The 16719-nt window shown below is 35.7% G+C and overlaps 1 protein-coding gene across 1 annotated transcript in view; it reads left to right on the forward strand.

Annotated features, from left to right (window-relative positions):
• Window positions 1–16719, forward strand: part of LOC106469049 (transmembrane protein 94-like) — a 100951-nt gene that overhangs the window by 53883 nt on the left and 30349 nt on the right. The window contains exons 17-18 of the mRNA XM_022397445.1: window positions 1693–1879; window positions 11401–11484. Of these exons, the coding sequence (XP_022253153.1) occupies window positions 1693–1879; window positions 11401–11484 (271 nt within the window). The remainder of the gene's footprint in view (window positions 1–1692; window positions 1880–11400; window positions 11485–16719) is intronic.

A 16719-nucleotide genomic window follows, 5' to 3' on the forward strand; every position in this document is an offset into this window, starting at 1 on the left:
TAAGGTTATATGTTTCATTCTGATTTTGCTTCTTTTATACGTAGTTTAACATGAAACATAGATCTTTTTTTTGTAGTTGAATATTCAGATTTTTAACATCCTTCTTTTGCTGACAGTAACAACCATTTTTGTCATTTATCTTTTGTTCAATTTTACATCAACTTTTGTTTGCATTTGTATAGTTTGAGTTGTTAAAAGTGCCTTACTAGCAATTACTATTCTGTTAACACTTAGCACAGTTAGTAGAGCATTAACTCGATATATAAGAGGTTTTGGGTTTGGCCCTGGTCATGAAACCAAAATTTCAACTATTCTTACCTGAGAAATAAGGTGATTAGGTTGATATTTTTTGTGGCAGAATCTGTCATATGAAAATACTGATAAAACAAGCTTGCGATGGTTTTATTGTCCTGAAATTTTTATATGTTTTACAGTAATTCCTGTATGCTGAATCTGAAAATGATATCCATTTTTCTCCATCACATACAGATTTTTCGCAAAACGACATAATGCAATACATAAAAGAAAAGAGCACAACACGTAGTTTGAGAGTAAAAGATGTAGATTTCACACAAAAATTCAGGATAAATGAGGATGCATATTCATTTGACATCAGTGTTCTTCCCATTTCTTCAGTTGGTTAGTATTTTTGTTTAACAAACATAATAATAAAAAATGTTCATTGTGGTAAATGAAATAATAATTTGATCTAAGTACAAGTTTTTTATTCTTCCCAATTTGTAAAAAGATCCTTACGTGGTGGAAAACATATAATATTATTTTCAAAATCTGCGTAGTTGAATTATGGAAAATCCATTATTTAAACCAAAACAACTTTTATGAAGTTTAAATTTGCAGGCTTGTGTAATTGGTAGTAAGTCATTTTTAACAACTTGGACTACTACGCTTGGAGAGAGGATTAAATCCTTTGCTTGGCATGTCCGTGTAAATTACAGTATTGTATCAAAATGTAATATGTTTAAGAGTTGTGCTTAATTCTAGTGAAATCAGATATAAAGTTTGTCAAAGAGATTATATTATTTGGTAATAGAATGCATAAATATATATATATATTATGTAAGCCACACTTACACAGCGTATGGTGTAAATTCATATTTATCTTTAGGTAAATTACAACTAGGAGAAGATCCTTATGTTCAAAACCACAACCAAAGTGTTCCACACCAAAATCCAGCACTCAATGACTACATCCAATTATAGGAAATTATCTTCCTAGTATAAAAGGAAGAAAAATAGAAATAAATTATTGAAAATGAACTTTTTTTCACATTATATTTCTTTCTGTCTAAATATGACAGATGATTTGTGTAGGTCCTACTTTCATAGATACTTCTGTTACCAGGTCTTATTATAGACAGTAAATTGTGTAACTTTACATAAAGTATAAGTTACACATCAAATTGTTTTGTATTATTATAATATTAAAATGTCATTGAAACTATAGAAGTGCTGTTTATTACTGAATGCTTTCTGTATTTTAGGTTTTAATATTAGTGAGTCGTGATGTCATGAATTACACTGCCATCAGACCCAGTCACAAAGATTGGAATAAGTGTTCATTGAAGATATATAGCAGATGTGTTTGAATGTCTATGCTTAGTAATGTAATGCCAAAAATATTCATTTCATTTTCAAGTTTTAATGCATTTAATCGTTTCTATCTTTGATCAGGATCTGGGACATACAGTCTGTGGAGGGAGTTGGTAAACCACTAGTCAATCACTTCCTGAGCACTGATTCTTTATTCCTCAAGAGTCATCAGGAAGAACACTCCTCAAGTGATGCAGCAACTTGTCTCCAGCAGCTGAGCAATGAAGTTTTTATTGGCATGGTAACCATGCAGTATCAAGCTTGTCCTGTAAGTATTGGCATGAAAACCATGCTGTAACAAGCTTATTTGTAAGTATTATCATAGTAACCATACAGTACCAAGCTTGTCCTGTAACTATTGGCATGGTAACCATGCAGTACCAAGCTTATCCTGTAAGTATTGGCATGAAAACCATGCTGTAACAAGCTTGTTTGTAAGTATTATCATGGTAACCATACAGTACCAAGATTGTCCTGTAAGTATTGATATCAGTGCTGGATTCAGGCATAAGCTAAACAAGCTACAGCTTAGGGCCTCACAAAATTTCAATTTTTTTTTTTTTTGCTTTTAAAATTTTATCTATGAGAGAGATTAAGCCAGCAAATTGATAAATATGTAATTTTTCACTTAAAATAACTTGCTATTAAATAAATAAAAGGCATATATATGTTTTTAATTTTTTTGTGGCGACCCAAGGTCTTGTTTTGATACGCACCTTTGTGAGACCTTCTGGTGTAACTTTTTAACATGGGGCCTCCAAGCTTTATATGGCTAAGGGCCTCACCAAGTCTAAATCCACCACTTATTGATATGAAAACCATGCTGTACCAAGCTTGTCTCGTAAGCATTGGCATGGTAACCATACAGTACCAAACTTGTCCTGTACGTATTGGTATGATAGTCATGCTGTAAAAAGCTTCTCCTGTAAGTATTGGCATGGTAACTATACAGTACCAAGCTTCTCCCGTAAGTATTGGCATGGTAACTATACAGTAACAAGCTTCTCCCGTAAGTATTGGCATGGTAACTATACAGTACCAAGCTTCTCCCATAAGTATTGGCATGATAGCCATGCTGTACCAAGCTTCTCCTGTAAGTATTGGCATGATAGCCATGCTGTAACAAGCTTCTCCTGTAAGTATTGGCATGATAGTCATGCTGTAACAAGCTTGTCTGTAAGTATTAGCACGGTAACCATACAGTACCAAGTTTGTCCTGTAAGTATTGGCATGAAAACCATCATGATTTTTGTTATTCGTGTGACTCTGTTGTCACAGTAACCATATAGATCCGTAGTATTAGTGTAAATCTTTATTGCCATGGTAACTATGCAGATTTCTTGGAAATTTTATATCTGATAAATTTTTTCTTTAATGTAGAGAAAAAGGCTTATCACTTAACACTGTGGCTATTAGATGTAAATGGGAAGAAGAATGCTAATTTCACTCTTTAGGTATTTACCAAGTTTCTTTAATCTAAAAAATATAATAGTACTGTCTGTCGTATGTCCTTTTAACTATTTTGAAGGGTGTGAATGGATCTTCACCAAAATTGGTATGGAGGTTGATTTGGTCCATGCAGGGGTACATAAAAATTTTATTAAATTTTGCAGTTTTTATGGGCATTTTTGCATTTTTTTACCACTACTTTGCCCCCTGTTGATGGATATTTACCAAATTTGGCATGAAGGTTTTTTGGGTTCATGCAAAGATATATGCAAAATTGCAGTCTCACATTTTTATTTTTTGCAGTTTTTATGGACATTTTTGCAGTTTTTACAATTACATATAAGGGAAGCAACTTTCATTAATCATGAATTTACATAACTTCCGTTCAGGGGATGGGTACTTCAGCTAGTATAGAATAGTTTCATGAAAGTTTAAAATGTTTCAAATTGAAGAATATCTGTGATTAAAGTTACTGAAGTTTATTTCTGTTAAACTGATTATTTCTATACAGAGCTAACCCATTAACCTTAACATTGCTATACCTACACAAACTTGTCACACACTAGTCATTAGTCTTAACTAAATTATTGGTGCTGTTCTGTATATGCATGCTATGCATACGGTTTCAGTAACTCAATGTCGTACAGAGAAATGAGAGTTTATTAATATCAACTTCGTGATGTATTCTTTGATAATATAACCAAACTACACTTCATACTGCTAACAGTTAATTATGTTTTGACTTTGTTTATTAACTTATTGGCCATATTATTTGTGAGATTAATTTTTCTTATTAAATCAATGCTATTTTCAAGTTGTATTTGTAGATACAAATGTGCATTATTTCAGTGGACAGCAGGTACTTCATACAGTTTCAATTGTAATAGCTTCAACTAAAAGAGTTGCTAAACATCTTCAAAGTTAATTCACAGATCAATTACATGATTGGTCAGCCTCTATATGAGATACAAACAAAGCAACAATATTATTAGTCAATCTATATTATGAGGTAAGTTAACAATGATGTGATTGGTCAGCCTCTTTATCAAAACCATGCTGTACCAAACTTGTCCTGTAAGTATTGGTATGGTAACCATGCAACACCAAACTTGTCTGTAAGTATTGACATGGTAACCATACAGTACCAAGCTTGTCCTGTAAGTATTGTCATGGTAACCATGCTGTACCAAGCTTGTCCTGTAAGTATTGTCATGGTAACCATATAGTACAAAGCTTGTCCTGTAAGTATTGTCATGGTAGCCATGCTGTACCAAGCTTGTTCTGTAATATTGTCATGGTAACCATATAGTACGAAGCTTGTCCTGTAAGTATTGTCATGGTAACCATGCTGTACCAAGCTTGTTCTGTAAGTATTGTCATGGTAACCATACAGTACGAAGCTTGTCCTGTAGGTATTGTCATGGTAACCATATAGTACGAAGCTTGTCCTGTAAGTATTGTCATGGTAACCATGCTGTACCAAGCTTGTTCTGTAAGTATTGTCATGGTAACCATACAGTACGAAACTTGTCCTGTAAGTATTGTCATGGTAACCATTTCTGTACCAAGCTTGTCTTGTAAGTATTGTCATGGTAACCATATAGTATGAAGCTTGTCCTGTAAGTATTGACATGGTAATGTGATTGGTCAGCCTCTATGTGAGATATGAGCAAAGCAACAATATTATTAGTCAACCTATATTATGAGGTAAGAAAAAAGTGATATGATTGGGCACTCTAAAAAAAAAACTACTAGGGGTTAGGAATTCTTGATTACTAGTAAAAAGTTATTTTGCTTATGAATCATATTATGATTGAGCTAGAAATATCAAAAGGAGAATGTATCAACTTAAATACCAGTGAAAAATATGTTTAAAAAACTTTGTATGTTTTTTCAAGGAAAGGTTGTTAAAGCTAGTTTTTAAATTTGGTCTAACATTGCAAAAAGTATGAAACATGTTATTCTGCTAAGGGGTATGAGCTACAGTAAGAACTCCATCAAATAGAAGCTGAAACTACAATTAGCTTGCTTTTGGTTGTGTAGAGGTGTGTTCAGGCAATGATTTTATAATATAGGCATTATTTATATTAACAGATTAGCTATAATTTCTGTTATGGTACTTCCCTTCGCTCACAAGATTAGTTATTCTTGTCCAGTGCATGCCACAAGCCTTCTGCTCTCCTCCCCCCCCCCCCCTATGTCCAACATGTCTCTCATGTAAATCATCATGCATCACTTCTCCACCAATAGGAGCATGACAAAAGTGACTCCCTCTATATGCCTCTACTGAACTATCACTTCTTGTTTGGCAGTGCTTGTGCTTGGATGTGTTCCTTTTTGTTTGTTTAATGTTTCACATTCATTTTTAGTATACTCACTTCTAGTTTTTCTTAAATTCAACTTTTACTCCCAGTTTACAACTGTCACATTGTTATTTATTCTTTCGATTATTGGTCCACTTTTCTTCATTATGAATTCCAAGGTCATGAAACCACTTCAGGGGTTACACCTGCAACTAGTGCTATGTCTCAGGCCTCATGTTTGGGTGATCTGATGGGGGATTTATCCATGTTTATTTGCCAGGAGATCGAACGTTATATGGGTCAACCTCTGTCAGACCTCACTCCAGTTCCTCCAGAACAAGCTGAGCCTGTTCAAGTGGACGAGGACTTGGATCCCCATTTACACCTCCTGATTTTGCTTTGTCTACCTATGCCCCACCTGAGAAGTCAGTTAGGTCTAATACAGTCTTTTTTGGATTTAGTGTCTCAGGTATGCGACGTTTTATCCCTTTCCCCTACTTCCTATGACCCACATCCATCATTACTACCTGACCAATCTTTCCATCCCTATTGGGTTTCTGTCTTCCCTGGATATTCAGGTTAATGCTGACTAATTGGTTTCAGATCAGTTTGTTCTTCCATATCATCATGGAGACTATCCTTTTTCTGGACAAGCAATTGTTAAGTCCATTTTGCATCTTTGGAGTGTGGCCCCCAAATCTCTGTCTGTCTTACCCATGCCCAATTTCCTCACACCTCTTTATGATATCTCTCTACATACCATTTCCTCTCTGAGGCTCTCCACCAAGATCCTGAGGGGTTTTATGGGGACTTCCTCTTCCTTCTTTTTCCATGTTTGCTTATTTGTTGTCTTTGGCTCTGGCTTTACATACATGGTTTTTCTGTTGTGGGGATCTTCTAGGTTGTGCTGCAACCTTAACTCTCGTCCATTTACCATAATCTTATTTTAAGGATTTATGTATGGCACCATTTTTGTGGCGATACATCTTTAACATAATCCCCGAATCTTTGGAATCACAGGTTGCATCAGTACAACAACAGTCTACCATTTCCAACCTTGTTGCCCATTTGTCTATGTCAGAACCCAATACGGCACATGTTACCATTTTCCATTCCTCCCCATCCTAACTTTTACGTGTCCCTTCTTCTCAGGGTGCCTCGTCTCATCATTTCTGCATCAGTGCACATCATTCCACCAACTGTATTGGTGATTGCCTGGTGAATTCTGGTCCAGTAAGTTTTCTCGGAAGGATTCCTGATCCCATCATTTTCCCACCTCCTGTGTCTCCTTTACCCATTCCCTCCCTCCACCTTGGGATCCCATGACCTGCCAGTGTCTGTCGAAGGTGGTTCTGGAACTACTATTTTCACAGGCCATTGTACCTGTTCTACATACTTTGCCATGTTTTTACTCCAGCCTCTCTGTTGTTCCCAAATACACCAGGGACTGGTGGCTTGTCATTGAATTCTCCCACCTCAATCACTTTGTTCAACTATTTTACCATTCCTCATCCTGTGGTGGGCATTTCTCCAGGATTATGTATGACCAGATGGACATTGCCAATGTTTATCTCCACATCCCTCTATCACCATGGTCTCGTTCATATCTTCTGTTTGTCCATCATGGGGTGGTTATCACTTTTGCTCCCTACCCTTCAAGCAGGATTCCAACCCTTATGTTTTCTGTTGGGCGGTCAGAGCTTTGCTTGCTATCTTCAAGCTCTGAGGTCACGATTCCACCATTGTATGGACAACTGGAATCTTCTGGCTCCTTCCAAACAAGAGTCAGCTACCATACTCGTCAGCTCTTTCTAGTGGCTGCTTGAGTAGACTGGTTCATTAATTTGGAGAACTCCTTACTCCAATCTCCCCAATATCTTGTTTACTGGGGTGTCCCTTTCTATGCTCATCTCAGCCGGGGCCAACCTTTCTCCTCTCTGACTTTGTTCCAAGGAACTGTTAGTTTGCCACATTCTTTTAGCTCCCTTACGTCTGCTCACAAGGTTCTATCGTTTTGGGGGATGTGGTCATCAATGATGTCACTGATCCCTTTTGGTCATGCGCATATGCAATCCCTTCAGTGGGCTCTTCACAATCAACGGAATCTTGCTCGGGATCCCCTGTGTGCTCCCGTTACCCTTCCTCCAACCTGTTGGATGATCTGTATTGGTTGTACAAGGCCCATATGTTGCTGGGCATACTGCTTCCTCCTTCTCCTTGTTCAGATTTACATCTTTTCATGGATGCATCCCTTCAGTGCTGGTGTACATGAGTCAATCACCAAGAGGCTTTGGGTCGTTGGTATGTAGATGAAAGGTCCATGCACATCAACATCCTTGAGCTTCTCACGGTCCATCAGGCTTTGAATCACTTCCTTCCTCTTGCCAGACATTGTCTGGTGATGATTTTTTCTGACAATGCACATATCAATCCCCAAGGTGGCACCCATTTTTTGATCTATTGTATTGGGCCCACACACACACCACATTCATCTCTTTACGCATCACATTCTGGATGCTTTCCATCTCATAGTGGATAGTCTTTCCTGCCTCAACATTGCATACATCTGATGGAGTGGTCTTTCAATTTCCTCATGATCTCTCCTTCATACCACTCCCTATCCAATCCTTCTGTTTGCTCCTTATTGGCTAGCTCCACCATGGTTCCACGATTCCAACAATTGCAACTTTTCCCTCCAGTACCTTTTCCTTTGTCTCCCTCCCTTCTTTGTCAACCTCAGTTTTATATCCAGCCTTCCCTGTCCTTTATCGTCAAGCCTGGTTTTATCCAGTCTTTGGAGAGATCAAGTTTCTCCCATTGAGTAGCTTTCTTGTTAGCTCATTCCATATGTCCTTCTTCAGTGGAGGTGTATCAGTATCTATGGAAAGTGTTCCGCAATTGGACTGCATCTTGAGGATTCCCCGTGGACTGACCTACTGTGGCTCAATTGGCAGAGTTTCTCACATGGCTTTTTGACCAGGGGTTTTCAGTCTCCTTGCTCTGAAATTCTCAAGCTGCCTTATCCCATACCTTTCGTTTTCTTGCTATTGTTGTGTTTTTTGCTTCACCTGTACTAACCACGTTCCTGTGTTCCTTCTGGATTTGTCATCCCCCCCCCCCAGATGGTCTACTCTTCTGGGCTGGGATATTAAGGTGGTCCTCCATTCCCTCTCTTTACCTCCATTTGAACCACTTTCCTCATGTTCCGTATTTCACCTTTCCCTTACAATTTATTTTCTTCTCCTCTTAACCTGTGGATGTCAAAAGTCTGATTCATTTGCCATGAATGTTTCATGTATGCTTTACCACCTTACGTATTTCTCCTTTGTCTCAAAGATCATGGCAGCTAGGGAGGGTAACTCTTCCTTTTTACCTATTCCCTTCCTTCTATTTCTCATTTCTACCCTCGTCCTGATACGGATATACTTCTATGTCCGGTCTGTACTCTTCTTTTTTATATTGCCCGCATGGCTTCCTTTCATGGTACCCATTCCCAGCTCTTATTTGTTTGCAGTATTCTTCTGTTCAGGATATTTCCCCTTCTACCCTCACCAGTTGGAATCACCTTTGGATTCATTTGGCTTCTTCCTGCCAGAATTTGTTCCAGGTGTCTTCTCATCAGATTCAACACCTAATATTTTCTCTCACATTTAGTCTACATTAGTCATTGGAGGAAATCCTACAGTTGAGCATGTGGAGTACACCTAATACGTTTGTCTCCCATTATTTACACCATATCATGGTTTCTTCTTTGTCGGGTTTTTGTCTTCCACCTGTGGCTGTTCTTTAGATTTCAGTGCAACTTTGACTGGGTAAGTTTATATTTATGCTTTTCCTTTCAGGAGCCTTTGCTTCATTTCCTCATTATAGGGATCTCGCTCTGTGGTGAGTGGTGCCTGACCAGGTATTCTTTAACTTGAAATTTGCAGTGTACAGCCATGCTGACTCATGCTTTATCTTCCATGGCTTTGCAGTGCTCACTGTTGAGATGGGGTGTTCCATAAGACTGCTTGTAGGTGGATAACTTCACAATGTAATTGCTTCATAAACTTGTCCGTTCTGGACTGTACCACCCATGGACTAATTGGGTAAAGCAGAAGGGGATAGCTACCTATCCCTGCCATGCCTTGTATTGAATAAATCGGTATGGTTTGCTTTTCAAAATAGGGTTTTTTAGTCACCTATTGCACTCTCTCAGGTAATGATGTTCCTCCAGGCTTTCCACTCATTCTCACTCCCTCTTCTAGTGGAGTATAGGAGTTCCTACCACTTTCCAGTTCCAAGCCATTAGGGTGTTCGACTGTGGAGGCACCCTCCTGAATGGGTTCCACATAAAGATGGCTATAACCATTCAGTGCTGTTCTGTGGGTGTAGATGACATGATATCCTCCAATATGCAATATACATTCACAAAATAATGAGACATCAAAGTGCAGTTCACCCATTCGATTGGGAGCCCTGCTCCTACCCCCCACACAGATATCGGAATCCTGTGACTGGGCTTTGGATTTAGAATAGAACCAATCAACATAAGTCTCCACACATGTTTAAGGTGTCTATCTTCCTCCATCGATCATACTCCTTCTATTTTGTGGGTCACAGTGGAGATAAGGGGGGGAGGGGTTGTTCCAGTTCTGTCCTTTTTGCTATCCCTTATTGTATCTTAATGGCTTAGGTTTTGGATGTAGTTGACTTACTGAGTATGGTCTGTTACACCTTGGCCACTCTACACCTAAGGGCATATCCATTGTTTTACCCACTTTTATACTTGGTGGGATTGAGTTACATATATACATGGTTAGGATCACTATTCTGCCACAGTTCTCTCGAACTTGGATGTGCTCCTCTCTTTTTCTGTCCTTATCTACTACACATTTCACGGATGGGCGAAGAGTACACCTGGTTCAGAAGTGGTGCGGTTCCCCTCATCAGATTTTTGGATCTGACTCTCTCATTTCCAGGGCTATCCTTTGGATGCTTTCTGGTGGTACTTCTATCATTCACTCACACTGGTCTTGCCTCCTAATTAATGTTGGAATCTAGCTAATCTTGTGAGTGGAGGGAAGTACTGTATCGGAAGTTGTAATTTTCTTATACTGAAAATGCATTTCCGATAGGTACTTCCCTCCTCTCACACTTCCCACCCTTCCTCCCCACTTTCCTCCGGTGCTTACGTCTTCTGCCAAACCTTGAAGTGATAGTTCGGTAGAGACACATAGAGGGAGTCACATGCATCATGAGAATATGTCATGCTCCTATTGGTGGAGAAGTGATGCATGATGACTTAAATGAGAAACATGTTGGAATCATTCAATTCCAATAAAGGGGGGGGGCAGAAGGCCTGTAACATGCATAAAGAAAGAATTTGCATATAGAGGGCAGCTCTGGACTAGAATAGTGATAGTCCGGTAGAGGCTTATAGAGGGAGTCACGTATGTCACACTCCTATTGGTGGAGAAGTGATGCATAATGACTTACATGAGAGTCGTGTAATGGGGGGGGGGGCAGAAGGCCTGTAGCATGCATAGCTAATCTTGTGGGTAGAGGTAAATCTCTATCAGAAATACATTTCCAGTATAAGAAAAGTATAACTTACTTCCAATTAAAATCCAAGTTTTGATTAAAAATAAAATTAATATCACTTTAATCAGACAGGTGTTACTGTTATTATCAGTAATGCTTCAAAATTTTGGTAATTATTTCTTTATTCAACATGTTTATAATTTTTTAAGTTAGAATTTGTCCCCTGCTGGTTTAGAATTAAGCTTTAGTGTTCATTAAGCTATAATTCAAGGCTATTCCTGCAGCACACATACATCAACAGCCTGTTATGCAAGTTTGCACTAGAAAAAACAATTCAGTTAATTTAGGATTTATTTCATTTTTCGTAAATGATACACATTTTTCTTAAAGTTTAATGAATTAAAGGAACTGATACCTTCAAAGCACAGTATGAGTCTTATTGAGATCTGTTGATTAATAGAATATTACTTTATAAAAAGTATAGTAAGTAGTGTAAATCACTATCTCTTTTCAGGATTTTGTGCAACTTATTGAACAGTTAGACAAAGCGTGCATCAGGTTTGTCCATTTCTCTAAAGAAAATGAACTTCGAAGTCGGGTAAGAAACAATTTCATTTTACTTGTTGCTCTCAAATCCAAGTATTTTGTGTTATGTAATGAAACTAAACAGACAATAATTGCTAACAAAAACAAACAGATAGGATATAGTAGAAAAACAATTATTACTATTTAAAACAAAAAGCAATGTGAGGTTTATATATTGCTGTTTTAAAAAACAAAACAAGTATTTTTACTTCTTTGTGAACACTTTTTTTTAAACAAGCCAAATATCGTGAGATATTATTAGGATTCTGGCTGAGAATATTGTTAATAGTGAGGCTTCCAAATGATTATTCAGTACATTATAATCATTTTAGGTTTTGATTTCTTGTCTATTAGTTTCAGACATTAAGTATTTCTGACCAGCTCGTTACAAAAAAATTTCATTGTTAATTATTAAGTTAGGTTTTGTTTCTCATCTAGTTATTTAGCTTACTTTTGATTTGTAGTTATACTGTTAGTAGTTACACAATCTTGTTAAGATTTTCAATCAAATCATAAAAAAAGTATTGTGTATAAGAGCGTAACAACATTTAAAGATAAAGTGCTTTTACATTTAGATCTTTTGTAACAAATGAGAATGAATATAATTAAATCATTGTTAAAGTATTGCTAATTGGTGCAATTTGTTTAACTTATCATATTCTTACTTTCTCAAAGATCATTCTGCATTTGAATCCTAATCTTGTTCTTTAACAAATGGCAGTTGTTAATATGACTACCAGTAATTTTTGTGTCTTCAGCTTTAAATGGTAGTTTTTATCACATGATAGTTACATCTAATAAATATGTTATTTTAATCTTGAGAAGCAGCTGCACTAAGAAAATTTTGCTCAAGTATAAAACTTTTAGATTGTTTGCCAGTTTCTAGACATGATATGGTATCATGAGCCATTTGCTCAACTGTTGTGTTATGTGAATATTATAAATTCAAAAGATACTTTGTTAACTCTCTCAACATGGGCTTGGTCAATTTGACCAACCACGTAACCTCTTTGTACTCGTTTAAAGTCTTTATAGATTTAATACTTCTAATTTTCAGTATAGTGTGTATATCTTCACATCATAAGTCTTTCAGATACAAAATATCATATTTTTAGTGAAGTATTTTTAATAAACTAAAATAAAGATCTGTCCATTGATATATTGAGTATTTGTTTTGAATAGTCCATGTGCAAAGTAATTTTCATTTTAAAATTAAAAATACTTTTCTTCATCTCAAAATTCTAAAATTTCTTTTGTTTAATCCCTAAAACCTGCTAAATACATTTAAAGTGTTTCTTTTCAGTAAAACTACATATTTTATCTGTTATTTCCTCTACCCTATCTCCATATGGGATTGGTCAATTTGACTGGCCTCATAACCACCAGAAAAAAAAATCGAAAGAAATCTAAATTACCCTTTTTTTCTTTCAAGAATGACTTCAAATTGTAACATGAAACTATATTTGTTTATCTTAAGCAGTTTTAAGCTTGTAACAGTATAAATCTACTTACAATTACATTTTATTGTTTTATTACCCTTTGAACCATGTCTAACCACTATTCTCACCATTATAAGTTGTAAATCACTCGGCTTACGTTACACTATTGAATTATGTTACCCACAAGCTGCTATGAGCTGCACACTTGAGTGACTTGTGAAACATTTTTATTATATTATTATTGTTAATAATCTTACTTGATTTAATCTTAACTAACCTAGAAATATCCTTATTTTTACATTTTAATTATTTTTATGATGATAAATAAAGAATAAATATGAAAAACAAGAAATAAAGTACTTACCCAATCTTCTTTTTTCATGCTATCAATTGTCAATGACACTTAACCCTGCTTTTTTTTATACTGATGGTTGTAATACACTAAATAATCCCTATTTAATTAAATAATACACGAAAGAACATAGACTTATAACATACAAAAAGTAGACGATTTCCCCTAATTCTCAGAAACAAATTTTTTTATGTTTATTTCTCATATCTTACCTTTCTTGCCTAATCTCATTCTTTTCAACAAATTCCTTGAAATTGTGTTGCTACAAGTTCTGAAATTATTATAAAACTAAATTAATAGCATGGGGCAGGAGAATATGAAAACATAAACTTGCATTGAAGTCTTACGTAGCTGGATCACTATAATGAACCAATTGGATTTGAATAAAAGAAGAACTTTCCTTAAAATTTACAGGCAAACGAAAATACAGAAAATTTAAATTTATTTAAATAAATTCAAAAAGTGTTATATCTGTAAGATCACATGTGGCTAGAAACCCTTAGATAGTGAGGAAAGTACCAATTGACTAAATATAACACCAGGGACTGATAAGTTGGGCCTTGGTAAAATTTCACTCAAGCTTTTTATTCTTACTCAGGATTAAATCAGTGTAATTTAATAATGATTTTTGTTATATTTCTATTTAAACTATAAAACCAGGAGTCAATCATATATAAATTAGAGGCTGTTTTGGCCATCACAATATCTGACAAATGATAAAAAGCACTAGAAATTACCTTTCAACAATAAGTTAGCTTTAGAGATTTTCAACACTACAACTTTTCTGCTTATTGCTTCACATCAGACAGAGATATCTTCATGTTGGTATCATAACTTTGGTGAAAGTACATTGCCTTTTCCAAAGTAATTTACCTAAACTAGTCAATACACACTGGGAAAATGTTCGAAAGTCATGATTTGCTGTAGTATCGGTTGGAAGGTGTGATGTTCGCATTAAATGTAAATGTTATGGATGCAGTCACAATGGAATTCCTGGTGAGATTAATCAGAAAGAGAGATCATCCCATTGTAACCACTTTTATTTTCTTGAATCATTCATTGATAGACTTATTTAGATATGATTGATTAGACCTCAACCAAAAAATTTTGTAAGAAGTAGTTGAAGAACATTTATTGTTATAATTTAAATGGTGAAACCTTTGCAAACATTAGAAACCAATATGTGGTAAAAATCACAAAAAGCATAACTTTTGATGCATTATACTGTATATATACATATAGCTTTTTAGAGAATCTTTTGTTTCTCATCATCTAGTCCAGCTGATGAGTTCTGGTATTGAATAAAAGGCCACTTCGGCAGTGATTTTTGGGAAACAAAAGATCTGAAATGCCTCCAATTTGGATTCCAAAATGGGAAAATTAATAGGAACTTGGAAACAAAACACGTTTTTGGCCTAACATTTATTGTTGTTTCTTCTGAGTGAGCAGCGTGTCCTAGATCTAATAAACATTTTGAAAAATACTCTTATAGTGCAAACTAAGGTCACAGTGGAATGGACTTGAGCAAAACTAGCCTTTTTTTTCAGGAAGGCTTTTCATCAACACCAATACAACATTTTAAAAGGTTTCACTACATTTCTCAAAGCAAGATATTGAACCCTAAACTTATGTAGAATTTTATATAAGAAATTGATCAAGGAAATATTCTCTTGTTCGAAGTTGTCATCTAAATGTCAATATCTTTATGACTGAATCAGTGTTTTTGGTTAAAGGCTAAACTATCAAGTTTAATATTGTACTTGATCATTGATTATAGGCATCTTATTGTTATTCTTAATAAAACAATGCTTAAGAACAACAAGGGACCTATTGGTCTATTTGTACTGTCCCATTCTCTAAACTAAACTAAAACTATTAAATAAAAAAAAACTCGGAGCCAGACCTTATTATTCATATAGTTATCAAGCTTTCTCTTAAACTCATTTAAATTTACTGCCTCCCCAACAGCTGATGGCAACCAGTCCCAAAGGCCAACCACACTGTTAAAATAATAAAACTGTCTTAGCTGAAGATGACTCCTATCTTGCCAAAATTTGTATTTGTGTTTCCTAGTCCTACCATTCTCACCATTAAGTATGAAAAAAGATGTTGCATCGGCACTATCAGTGCCTTTAACAATATTAAACACCTTAATCAGATCCTCTCTAACTTATTTGTTGTTTTTTTTCAAGATATAACATTTTCAGAAATCTTAACCCCCTCCATTTCAGGCATCATTCTAGCAGCCATCCTCTGAACCCTTTCCAACAATTCAATGTCCTTACTAAGGCAATGAGCTCAAGATTGAACACAATACTCCAAATGTGGCCTAATCAATGACCTATACAATGAAATTATAACTTCTTTAGACTTGTATTCAATAATTCTGTAGATACAACCTAAAATCATATTTGCCATACCACTAGCAACAGCACACTGCTTGGATGGCTTAAGAGACTGATCAACCACTACACCAAGATCCCTTCCATAAAACTGTTAAGGTTATTCCCATCCAAATCATACTTATAATTCAAATTATGATAACCCACATGCATTATCTTGCATTTATTATGACTAAAACCCATCTACCATTTATTTGTCCAAATCACAAAATGATTTAAATCATTTTGTAAAGCAGCAGCATCTTCACAGCTAGCAACACCAAAAACCTTAATATCACCAGCAAACTTAGGTAATGTATTGACCATTCTTTCATCTATGTCACTGATGTAAATACAAAAGAACAAAGTCCCTAACATTGAGCCCAGAGGTACCCAACTTATGACATTAATCCAATTAGACTGAACTCTTTTTATAACAACCCTCTGATTTTTTATCCAGCCACTCTTCTATCCAATTAATTAACTTGTACCTCCACACCTATAAGGATAATATATTTACAAGCCTTTTATGTGGCACATTGTCAAATACTTTCTGAAAATCCAGATACATCAAATCTACACTCTTATCCCCATCTACATAAGCAGTAACTTTTTCAAAGAATGTCAAAATATTTTTAAGGTAAGATTTTCCCTTAGTGAAACCATGTTGACTATCCAATAAAATTCTAAACTTTGTTGAATAGCTTCACAAAGCATTTTTTTTATCAGACTTTCCAAAAGTTTTCTCACAACTATGATTACTGGGACAGTTTTTATCACCTCTCTTGAAAAGAGGAGTAACATAGCCAACTTCCAATCTTCTGGTACCTGCCTACTATTCAAGGACTTACAAAAAATAGTTTCAAGTGGCTCACGTATCCAATCCTTAACCTCATTTAAAACCCTTGGGGAAATATTATCTGGCCCAGGAGCCTTACCATTCTTTAAACTTCCCAATTGAATATTGCTTAAATCTTTGTTAGTAAAAACTGAAGAAAAAGCAGAATTTAATAACCCAGCCATCTCCTAATCATCAGATATGAGCCTTCCTTTATTATCCCTCAAGGGTCCTACCC

The sequence above is a fragment of the Limulus polyphemus genome, unplaced genomic scaffold (assembly GCF_000517525.1).
Source record: "Limulus polyphemus unplaced genomic scaffold, Limulus_polyphemus-2.1.2 Scaffold3275, whole genome shotgun sequence".
NCBI lineage: Eukaryota > Metazoa > Arthropoda > Merostomata > Xiphosura > Limulidae > Limulus > Limulus polyphemus.